The 12,021-nt window shown below is 40.6% G+C and overlaps 1 protein-coding gene across 4 annotated transcripts in view; it reads right to left on the reverse strand.

Moving 5' to 3' along the window:
• Positions 1 to 12,021, reverse strand: part of EFL1 (elongation factor like GTPase 1) — a 342,928-nt gene that overhangs the window by 75,707 nt on the left and 255,200 nt on the right. For all 4 annotated transcript variants that reach the window (XM_056572137.1, XM_056572135.1, XM_056572138.1 and 1 more), the window contains one exon: positions 8,340 to 8,471. In XM_056572137.1, the coding sequence (XP_056428112.1) occupies positions 8,340 to 8,471 (132 nt within the window). The remainder of the gene's footprint in view (positions 1 to 8,339; positions 8,472 to 12,021) is intronic.

A 12,021-nucleotide genomic window follows, 5' to 3' on the forward strand; every position in this document is an offset into this window, starting at 1 on the left:
AACTTTATTTTTTGATATGTCTTAGTACTTATGTACTACAACATATCTCTAATATACTTTTATTATTATTTTTTTCATTAAAACGGTTTAATTTACATAAAAAAAACGGCCACTAGGGGTCACCCTCCTAGTGGCCGGCTGCAGCCTGGTGTGACGTCACGCCTGAAAAAGAACTGATTTTGGAGTGGCAATCAGTCCTTTTTCATTTAGGCTGCTCTCGCTCCCTGCCTGTCAATCAGACAGGCGGGAGCGAGCGCATTGGCTCCCCGGCCACTGGCTGGGAGGCCACTCCTCCCGCACATGGTATCGCCGCCGCCACTGCCCCTGCACGCCCGCTGCCGGACTCTGCAGTATCAGTAAGTACAACGGAGGGAACGGGGTATGCAGGAGGGGGGTTGTGATGGAGGGAACGGGGTATGCGGGAGGGGGGTTGTGATGGAGGGAACGGGGTATGCGGGAGGGGGGTTGTGATGGAGGTAACGGGGTATGCGTGGGGGGGGGGGGGCATGACGGAGGGAACGGGCTGGCGCCGTAGCGCCGCATTGCACTAACTTATAGTTTATCTACACAGGGTGCCACCAGCTGTTTCACTACTACAACTCCCAGCATGCCCTGACAGCCAATAGATGTCAGGGCAAGCTGGGAGTTGTAGTGGTGAAACAGCTGGAGGCACCCTGCGTAGATAAACTAAGGGCGGAAGTCCCCCCGAGCAGGCATCAGTGACGTGGTGCCTGCTGGCGAAGTCTGCCTGGTAGTGAGCACACTACCAGGCAGACAAAAAGTTATTTTTAATATAGTAAAAATTTAAATTAAAAGCAGGGAGGTGGTTAGGGATAGATTGGCAATAGGCAGGGACAGAAAAAAAAATAGGATGGTGGGAGCTACCCTTTAAAGGTTATTAATAACCTAGAGATGGAGATAATAAATCTGCACACAAAGATACAACCCCTGCGGAATCTCCTGAGCACTCAGCATGAGAGAAAGGATATGTAAAGTAGCCCTTTCGCCAATTTTTCCATATAACTTTCTCTTAAAAGTTAGTGTTTTACTTCAACTTAGAATCTTGGAAACTGGCTAGGAATGTATGTCAAGCCAGAATACTCATGTGCAGTCAGTTATTTTGAGGTTGTGCCCCCTATCAGCACAGAGCAGAATGTGCTGGCTAGTAAGAGACCTGTCCTTTTGGGACAAAAAGGGGAATTCTCTGTACTGATGTGGGGTAAAACCCTCACAAAGCTGTCAGCAGATGTGTATTCTTTCCTTTTGGAGAAACCTCTTGCTTGGCATACATTCCTAATAAGTTTCTAAGGCTCCTAGTTTGAGTGAAACACAAACTTCTAAGATACTGGCACTTGGAAAAAAAATGGTGTGAAAGTTGTTTTACCTATAAATTCTTCTGAAAAGAAGGGAAGGGTATTCCAGAGTCAGCTCCGAAGATTCATGACTACGGTCCTGAGATGAAAATACCATAGTCATCTGTGTAAAGGCAATGTACAAGCTCTAGAACAATATTTTTCATATTATCCAGAAAGTAGGAAAAAAAATTCCATTTAATAAGCAAATAAAATATATAAAAAATCTGTTCAAAGGCATTATAAGTGAGGTGGGCATAAACATTATCTAACAAAGGGGCGCAAGTCTGAATCACGCCCCTTCAGCCTCATATTCACACCACCTGAGCTTAAATCTTGTCCCCTCAGCCTTTATATGAGAGCAGATAGTGAACCAAATCCCTACATCTCAGGAATGGAAGGGGGAGTGTTATTGTAGCAACAAAATAAAAACCATAACTACACTTAACGAAAGAAAGAAAGAAATTGCGGAGCAGCTCACCGGGTCCAAGGTAGATAGTCGGGCTTTTAACATCGTGGTCAGGCGGCAGAAGGATGGGGAGGCTGAGATGGTACGGGGGGAATGAGACGTCTGATTCCCCCCCATACCATCTCAGCCTCCCCGTCCTTCTGCCGCCTCACCACGATGTTACAAGCCCGACTATCTACCTTGGACCCGGTGAGATGCTCCGCAATTTCTTTCTTTCTTTAAGTGTAGTTATTTGCCTGCTCTGTGCCTGTAGCACCACCTGCATTGAGCCATGGACTTTTTGTGTTTGGCTTGCATATTTGTTAGTTAACACACATTATATGGAAAGTATAATAGCAGTGCCGGAATCTTCTCTTCTATTGTGGTTAGTAAAATAAAAACCATGTTGAAATCTGGGCACCCGAGGCTATAAAACTGGATTTTTGTTTTTCAATCTGACCACAAGTCCTCTACAAAGTACATGTGTTACTCAAGCAAGGGGGGTGAATGAGACATATGCTGTTCTAGATCGGACAAGAAAGACTGTCCTCGTTACATCACTGATCAGAATGACTATTGGGTCCTGACACTTATTCTTATGGTGGGTCATTTAACAATTTAGTAACTTGAGTTATGAGTTTGTAAGCTGTCTTCAATCTTCAATTTAGATTCAGTGTCAAAAACAATCCCGCTATCCCACAAGATGCTCCCTTCTTATCTACATAGATCCCAACACTACTTTGCTGTGGTTGCTTTGATCATATCTTATCAGAAACTCTACGTGCATTCCTGAGGTGAGGGTTAAAACCATTCGGCATCTGGAGCTTTTGGGATAATTTGATGCCTGTGATCCCCATCACCAGTTAATAACTTCCGTGCTCTGCCTTTTAAGGCCAAAATGAGTTTTCTGCCAGTTCATATAGCTGCCTGATAAAAGCGTCCCCACACTCACATGCATTTCATCCCTGGGAAGAAATCACAACTCATCACATATCCCACTACCTGCAGGGATGGAATGGCCAGATGTCTGCACACTATGGTTTATATTTAGATCATTTCACCCTCAGTCCAAAAGAAACAACAGGGAAAGTTTCATAAAGTATAGAAATTAATAGTGGAGACCTTGAGATGGGGAATCAGTGGTTTTGGATTATTGCAAATACAATGTATTAATCTACGTCCTTATACAATGTTGCAAGACTCTACAACTAGTAACTTTGGCAAGAATAACATAGGCCAATTTGAATCTAGAAAGGCAAATTGGGGGGCAATTTGCAGGTTATGTAATACAAAGTCACAGATGCCAGCCATGTTTCCTAGTCCTTGCCTTCATAAAGTACTAATCAGAGGAAAATTAAGGTATGTTCACACTACAAAATTTTGCTAGGAGAATGTCTTCATTGAATTTCTCTGTGGATCCATGTCCTATTCTCTCCATGGTAAAAAGTGGAGAAATTAAAAGGGGTATTCCAGGCAAAACCTTTTGATATATATATACATATATATATATATATATATATATATATATATATATATATATATATATATATATATATATATCTCAACTGGCTCCGGAAAGTTAAACAGATTTATAAATTACTTCTATTAAAAAATCTTAATCCTTCCAATAGTTATAAGCTTCTGAAGTTTTCTGTCTAACTGCTCAATGATGATGTCACGTCCCGGGAGCTGTGCATGATGGGAGAATATCCCCATAGGAACTGCACAGCTCCCGGGACGTGAGTCATCAGAGAGCAGTTAGACAGAAAACAACTCAACTTCAGAAGCTAATAACTATTGGAAGGATTAAGATTTTTTAATAGAAGTAATTTACAAATCTGTTTAACTTTCCGGAGCCAGTTGATATATATAAAAAAGTTTTGGCCTGGAATACCCCTTTAGGGTGCGTTCCCACAGGGCGTATACGCAGCGTATTTGACGCTGCGGAAAATTTATGGCAGCAGCGGGAAATACGCTGCGTATCCCTTGCTCACTATACACACAGGGCTTTCTGCCAGCAGCCCTATGTGTGCAGTGAGTTTTGGAGGCGGGGCCGCGCGTCACAGACACGCCGGCACACGGCCCCGCCTCCAAAACTCATTACACACATAGGGCTGCCGGCGGAAAGCCCTGTGTGTATAGTGAGCAAGGGATACGCAGCGTATTTCCCGCTGCTGCCGTAAATTTTGCACAGCGTCAAATACGCTGCGTATACGCCCTGTAGGAACGCACCCTTAATGCTGAATCTGTGCTTATTGTGTCACAGAAATAAGTGCGGGAAACCAAGGTCTCATTGATTTATGGGCTTTTACTACTATAATCTGGCGGAAGATTGCACATGTTCAATCTTCTGCCAGAATTTGGATTCTCGTTGAATGAACACTTGCAATAGAAAGCCCAAGGCAGATTCTGCTTTGATTTTCTGCAGTTTGAACAAGCCTTTACTCTGATTTTAAATGGGTTTTTAAATATGATCACATATCGCTATGACAGAAGTGACAATCACCAGCCATTAAGTCCTGTTTGGAGGGCTGTAGAGCATCTGTTCTATTCCCGCTGTCAAAAACCTTAACAGGTACGATATAGATGTCTATATTTAACAATCTACTGTATTCTAACACTAGATACAATGGATAAACAGAAGACTAGATCATGTTCCCTCCAGAATCAACAATATTTGTCAAAACAACAAAAACATCAAAAGTAGAGTTTCAACTTACACAATTTTACTCATTACCGATTGGACCTTGACAGAATGTCTAAGCATACATACAGTCATGGCCGTAAATGTTGGCACCCCTGAAATTTTTCTAGGAAAGGAAGTATTTCTCACAGAAAAAGATTGCAGTAACACATGTTTTGCTATACACATGTTTATTCCCTTTGTGTGAGTTGGAAGTAAACAAAAAAGGGAGGGAAAAAAGCAAATTGGACATAATGTCACACCAAACTCCAAAAATGGTCTGGACAAAATTATTGGCACCCTTAACTTAATATTTCATTTCACACCCTTTGGAAAAAATACCTGAAATCAGTAGCTCCCTATAACCATCAATAAGCTTCTTACACCTCTCAGCCGGAATGTTGGACCACTCTTCCTTTGCAAACTGCTCCAGGTCTCTCTTATTGGAAGGGCGCCTTTTCCCAACAGCAATTTTAAGATCTCTCCACAGGTGTTAAATGGGATTTAGATCTGGACTCATTGCTGGCCACTTCAGAACTCTCCAGTGCTTTGTTGCCATCCATTTCTCGGTGCTTTTTGATGTATGTTTGGGGTCATTGCCCTGCTGGAAGAAGCAAGTTCTCGGACGTAAACCCAGCTTTCTGACACTGGGCTGCACAGTGCGACCCAAAATCCTTTGGTACTCCTCAGATTTCATGATGCCTTGTACACATTCAAGGCACTCAGTGCCAGAGGTAGCAAAACATCCCCAAAATATCATTAAACCTCCATCATATTTCACAGTAGGTACTGTGTTCTTTTCTTTGTAGGCCTCATTACGTTTTCGGTAAACCGTAGAATGATGTGATTTACCAAAAAGCTCTTTCTTGGTCTGATCTGTCCACAAGATGTTTTCCCAGAAGGATTTTGGCTTACTCAAGTTCATTTTGGCAAATGTAGTCTTGTTTTTTTAGGTCTCTGTGTCAGCAGTGGGGTCCTCCCCGGTCTCCTGCCATAGCGTTTCATTTCATTTAAATCTCGACGGATAGTTCAAGCTGACACTGATGCTCCTTGAGCCTGCAGAACAGCTTGAATATCTTTGGAACTTGTTTGGGGCTGCTTATCCACCATCCGGACTATCCTGTGTTGACACCTTTCATCAATTTTTATCTTCCATCCACACCCAGGGAGATCAGCTACAGTGCCATGGGTTGCAAACTTCTTGATAATGTTGCACACTGTGGACAAAGGAAAATCTAGATCTCTGGAGATGGACTTGAAACTTTGAGATTGTTTATATTTTTCCACAATTTTGGTTCTCAAGTCCTCAGACAGTTCTCTTCTCCTCTTTCTCTTGTCCATGCTTAGTGTGGCACAATACAAAGACTAAGTGAACTTCTCTCCTTTTTTATCTGCTTTCAGGTGTGATTTTTATATTGTCCACGCCTGTTACTTGCCCCAGGTCAGTTTAAATGAGCATCACATGCTTGAAACAATCTTATTGTTCCACAATTTTGAAAAGGTGCCAATAATTTGGTGTGACATTATGTTCAATTTGCTATTTTTGGGAAAAGGCACCCTTCCAATAAGTGAGACCTGGAGCAGTTTGCAAAGGAAGAGTGGTCCAACATTCTCACTGAGAGGTTTAAGAAGCTTATTGGTTATAGAATCTACTGATTTCAGGTATTTTTTCCAAAGGGTGTGAAACCAAATATTAAGCTAAGGGTGCCAATAATTTTGTCCAGGCCATTTTTGGAGTTTGGTGTGATATTATGTCCAATTTGCTTTTTTTCCTAACTTTTTTGGTTTAGTTCCAATACACACAAAGGGAATAAACATGTGTATAGCAAAACATGTGTTAATGCAATCCTTTTCTGTGAGAAATACTTCATTTTCTTGAAAAATTTCAGGAGTGCCAACATTTACAGCCATGACTGTATCCTTAATGAATTATGGTTCCTATGTGTATATACACGTGTAGGTTGTATTTCTATTAACTCAGGCATTGTCAAGGATTAACTTGTACTCTTTAGTGGGGATCTTGTTCTGCCTGCAGGGCATAATAACATTCTCCTTAATCTGCATTTACAGCTTGATAACAGATATTAATCTCCATTCAGTGTGGTGCTTCTATTGTAATTTTTAAGGTGGCTCTATTGTCCGAAAACTGTGCTTGTATGGCTCTGTTGTAGTAGTATCTACTCTTTTAGGACTGATATGTAGTTATTTTAGGTGATTTTCTAGTTTCATTTGACATGAACAACTGAGTGGATCCCGCATTGTGGTATATCCGCAAGGTGGCTCCAGTGCATACTGGAGTTGCCCCAGTGAGGAGACAGCATGCCATTTTAAGAAATACACTGGAATTATTGGCCTTTCTTTAGGCTGGGTTTCTCTAAAGGCAGCCCCAACAAGGCATCTCAATAGTTTTAGCTGCATCATGGCACCTACAGGCTCTCAGAGAAGTAGTAATTAAAATGTGAGATTTGTTCATGGGTAACAGATCGGTCATCTCTGAAATGGTCAGCTACCCAAGAATATAGCTTCACTCCACTGACTACATTAGAACATCAGGAAGAATTCTTCTATCATTGAACATGTATTTGAACAAATACCGTAAGTATGTTTAGGAAGGAAAATAAACACTGGCATTGTAGAATATAGAGGTTACACTGAGTAGGATTATATCTGATGATTCACTGCTTAAAGTGCTATCACCACATCATTGTTTCCCTTTTTTCACCTTACACATAACAATTTATGTGCCTGCATGACAGATACTTCAATAATTCATAGGTATTCACAGAAATGCAAACACTAAATGCAGAATAAGAAAAATGATCTGTAATCCTTACCCTGGAAACTCCCTAACATCTAAATATGATAATACATAAATTAACCAAAGATGCCAAGAAGAGATAGAAGTGCAATAACTGGGCAAATCCTTCCTGCAATCATGGCAAATAAAGCCGGATTATAGATACGTGGCATGGTTAAGGCAACCAAGGTAATCAAAAGAAAGGGTGAGCTGCAGTACCGGGACAGATTATCAAATTGGGGTAATTTAATTTGGAAAAATTACGGCTTAGACAATGTTAACACATAGTATTTTACTTTAACAAAAAAAACAGGAGTTAAACAAACACAAAAAGGTACAAATCTTTTCATCATAGTCTTTCTCTGTGTTGGGTTTACTCCTGGTTTGGAAGGAAATACTGACCAAAATGAGGATCAAATACTGACCAAAACAGTACGTGTGACACTCATCTTAACACTATGCACTCTGTGCGGTAAGGCAGTGTGAAGCAATATACCTTAATGAAAAGTTGAATAGTAAAACCCATTAGTCACAAAGGGAGGAATATACTAAGTCCAGCATTTCACACACTGTTCTTAAAGGGGATGTCTGGCAATTTTTTTTTTTTTTATGAATATGCACAGTCTGCTAAAAGAAAAAAAAACCCTGTACATACCTCCCTGGCTCTCCCACAGCCTCTGTTTTCTCCACTTTCTAGTGCTGTGGTTGGCACAATACATTGCAATTTTATGTCAAATTGCACCAGGACCATTAAAAATGCCCCCCCAATAGTCATACTCTTCCAGGAGGAATAACAGAGCACAATGTAGAATGTTAAACTATAATCCAGGCCTTTTTATAGGGAATGTAAGTATTCACTAACACTGACTATACAGGGGACATGAGTAGTGATAACCTAAAATAGCATTATAGTGATCTGCAGTAACATCATTTAAATAACATGAATTACATAGGCTAAATAATGACATGCAGAATTCAAATTTTTTTTCCTAAAAGAGATTTTTTTTAGTCATGTAAACATATGCATTCTCTTTTGTTGGATACTATACTGATACTCACTTGGATGCACTGGTTCTACAGCTACTCGCACAATTGGGGTTGCTTCAAAGTTAAGTGGAATAAATGGAGGACATGCTGGGGATGTGGACAGTGTAGCCGACTTCAGGACAAAGTCTTCCAAACCGCCTATGCCTAAGTACAAGGAAACCCAAGAACATCATTAAAAGCCAAATAAGTAGAATCAACAAAACTTACACAGTTTTTCTTACTAACAAAATCACATCCAATAATAAAACATTCAGTAAAAAGAACTGGACAGTAAAATGTAATAGTTCAAAAACTGGACTAACAAGGAATTGCCATATAATCCGGTAACATCAGGGCTTGTAGTTCTGTTCACTGAAAGAACAACTGTTGTCCACGCTATTAAATCAGTTTACTAAATAATGTCACTAGCTCCACAAACCCCAACACTAGACTTAATAAATATTTTGCTATAAACTTTAACATTTTAAAAAAGCCATGAAGAAAGCAACATTAACACTGAAAAATGTTCTATGTAAATTCGGCCTAATACTCCAGAGCTCCATTCATAATTTAGCAGGCTGCAGTAAAAAATTTCCAACATTTCTTGCCAACTTTGAGGCACTATGGAATTTGTTTTCACATCTGGAATTGGGGTTCTTTGCCATTCTTTTCTGTAGATCCCCTCTTGCTCTGTCAGGTTGGACAGGGACATTTTTAGGTCTCTTTACAGGTATTCCTTTCTCCTCATGGCTTGGTTTTTGCTCTGATATACATGGTCAGCTGTGAGCCCTATAGACAGGGGTCTGTCTTTCGAAATCTTGTCCAATTAACTGAATTTACCACAGGCGACTCCAATCATGGTGTAGAAACATCTCAGGAATAATGAAGAGAAATGGAAGAATTCTCGAGCTAAATTTTTAAGTGTCTAGCAAAGGGTCTAAATACTTAAATACTTCTATCTATACAAAATGTTGGTTATTAAATTATAATAAATGTGCAAAAAAGTTTAACAAAATGAAAACTTTAAAGGGAGTATGTTAGGAGACTTATGCTGCGCAAAATAGGGGCGGCATGAAATCCCAACAGGCCCCCTTTGTTACTAACCACTATGTTTTAATCTAAAATACTGCTTGATTTAAGAGAAAACAATCAGAAACCCATGTGAGGCACCAGGTTAAGTGGCATCGGGTTGTTTTTTTCTGTTTCTTTCCGTCCACCTTGGCTTTATTAAAAGGTCTCCTGTTATACATAAAGAAAGACACACCTAACTGGAGACCTGTCAATCAAGGCAATTTAGGTGGGGAGAGGCATCGGAGACCACCTCCTAGACACCTCCCCAAGTGCCATGGCTCTGATTTAAACAATGTTCTTCTTGGAAACATCGCAGTATTTCTGAAAAAGAAAAAAAACACTGTATACTAACAAGAGAGACTTTTCATGCTGCCCATGGTAAGAGCAGCATAAGTCTCCTGGCAGACTCTCTATAAATAAGAGCAGCTTATTAAAAACCTAGAAGCTCTTCAATTTGCCCATCTCTCTGTGCTATACAAATTTTCACAATGCCGGAGTCGGACTTACTGATAAGACTGTTAAGGCAGATTCTAGCTGGATAACGTAACAGAAATGCTCTAAGCTGTGACTAACACAATGACAAATACGTTGTTTATTTACATTCTTCAGCAGCAGCTCCCTCCGGAGTCATATATTACTTTGCGCCAGAGTCCATGAGTCACACTTCTCAGACGATTACAGTGTCAATGACTGGTAAAGGAGCCACATTCTTGGAAGTGCGCTGCACACTGCTGGGCAATACTAATAGAAGCTCATGAACTCTCGTCTTAACATGCAGGATCTTTTTGAACGCCATATTTATAGCATCTAATTCATGACATTAGCATTAAACAGGTCATCTAATATGATGTGTTAGGCTTAACTTCTGTCAAAGGGTCTGAGATGCAATACCACATGTAACCTGTACACAGGTGTGATTATTTTTTTTCTGAAGAAGGCAGCCAAGTATGTGTAATCCAGGAAAACCCCTTTAATTATTTCTGACAGTATATTTTGAAGTTTTTTTTTATTTTTATTTTTTAAGTATTTCTGGCAACTAGTATGGTCTGCAGTGTTATTCCTGCCATCAAAAATATCAGAAACCCTGACAGCAGAATTTAACCATAAGGATTCACTGCTCCATGACAGTTTCAATATAGCTCTCTGTCTCTCAGTACCAAAGTAACAATGTCAAAAAGAGAAACACATTTATTTCTGATTGATCAGAATGAGATCAGGATAATATGGAACCAGGAACTCTTTGACATCCTAACAAGCAGTATACCAGGTCAGCTTCTTTAATTCCTGAACAGGTGCATTCCGTCCTGATGGTGTGCATGGAAAAATCAAATTTTTCTAGCTGACCCTAGAACCTTTACCATAAAATATTTCCTAACAACAGCATTATTGAGAAGTCAGGTCCGCAAAGCCCTAAGGCTAAGTTTCCACTTGTTTTTTTTTTCTGGCAGTTTTTGGAATACTGCCACTGTAGTTTTTGAGTCAAAGTCAGAAGTGGATCCATAAGGGAAGAGAAGTGTAAGTCCTTCCTTTATATGTCCTATTCCTTTTAAATACACGTCTGTCTTTGGCTCAAAAACTGCAATGGCAGTATTCCAAAAACTGCCAGAAAAAAAACCAAGTGGAAACTTAGCCTAAGGCCCTATCCCCCGGTCTCCTCCTATATCAATGTATATGCCCTGTGTGAGTGAGACACAGGTCCATCGCACATATGCTTTCTTCGTAATAGAGGCAGACAGCTTGCTCCCTGCCTATAGTGTCAGAACTTCTCTATGCACCACCAGTCATGGTGAACATATGAAGAGGATAACAGGCAGGTCTGTTTTTTCAGTGACATAGACAAGGCCAACTTAATTCACTGCTACCATGCTCCAGTTCTGAGGCTCATGTGGCCACTAGACAGGGGTCAAAATATACACTCTGGGGGAGATTTATCAAATGATTTAGACTAGTTTTTCCTGTCTAAATTTGTCACACAGCCTAAATAAGTGCGACTTTTCTGCGACTTTTTCTTTAGAGGATTTTTAGAACATGACGCATTCTAGTCTATTTTAGACGAAAAAATGCATTGGTACTGAATTTATCAAAAGCAACTTTTCAGCGACAAGTCGCATGGGCTGAAAGTACGCCAAAATGTCAGACCATACTGGAGCAGGTTTAAATACAGTCTAAAGCCTAGATCCCAAAGTGTTTGCGCAGAATTTATCAAGAGCCGTGCGCTTTTTGATAAATTAGGCGCACAATAGACCGGCCTAATGCTCTGTAGTTTGGTCTATATTGATGCGGGACATAGATAGCTTTGATAAATCTCCCCCTCTGTACCTAAGCAACTCCACATACAACAAGCTGCCAAATACTTTTCTTTGTATTTCTACCATAGCAAGTACTGACTATCAGCAATTTGTGCTACAGTAGCTCTTCTGTGGAATTAGACAGGATTTACTAGTCTTTGCCAAGTGCATCAATGCCTTAGGTGCAGTGGCGTACCAAGGGGGGGGGCTGCCAGGGGCGGACTGACCCGCCGCCACCACTACTGAGGATCCGGGACACTTGTCCCAGATGCCCAGCAGACAGCGGTGCCTTCTCCTGTATGCGCGATGCACGCACATACAGGAGAAGGCGTCCCCTCTGTGTGAGCCGCATCTGC

Source organism: Hyla sarda, chromosome 4 (assembly GCF_029499605.1).
Source record: "Hyla sarda isolate aHylSar1 chromosome 4, aHylSar1.hap1, whole genome shotgun sequence".
Classification (NCBI taxonomy): Eukaryota; Metazoa; Chordata; class Amphibia; order Anura; family Hylidae; genus Hyla; species Hyla sarda.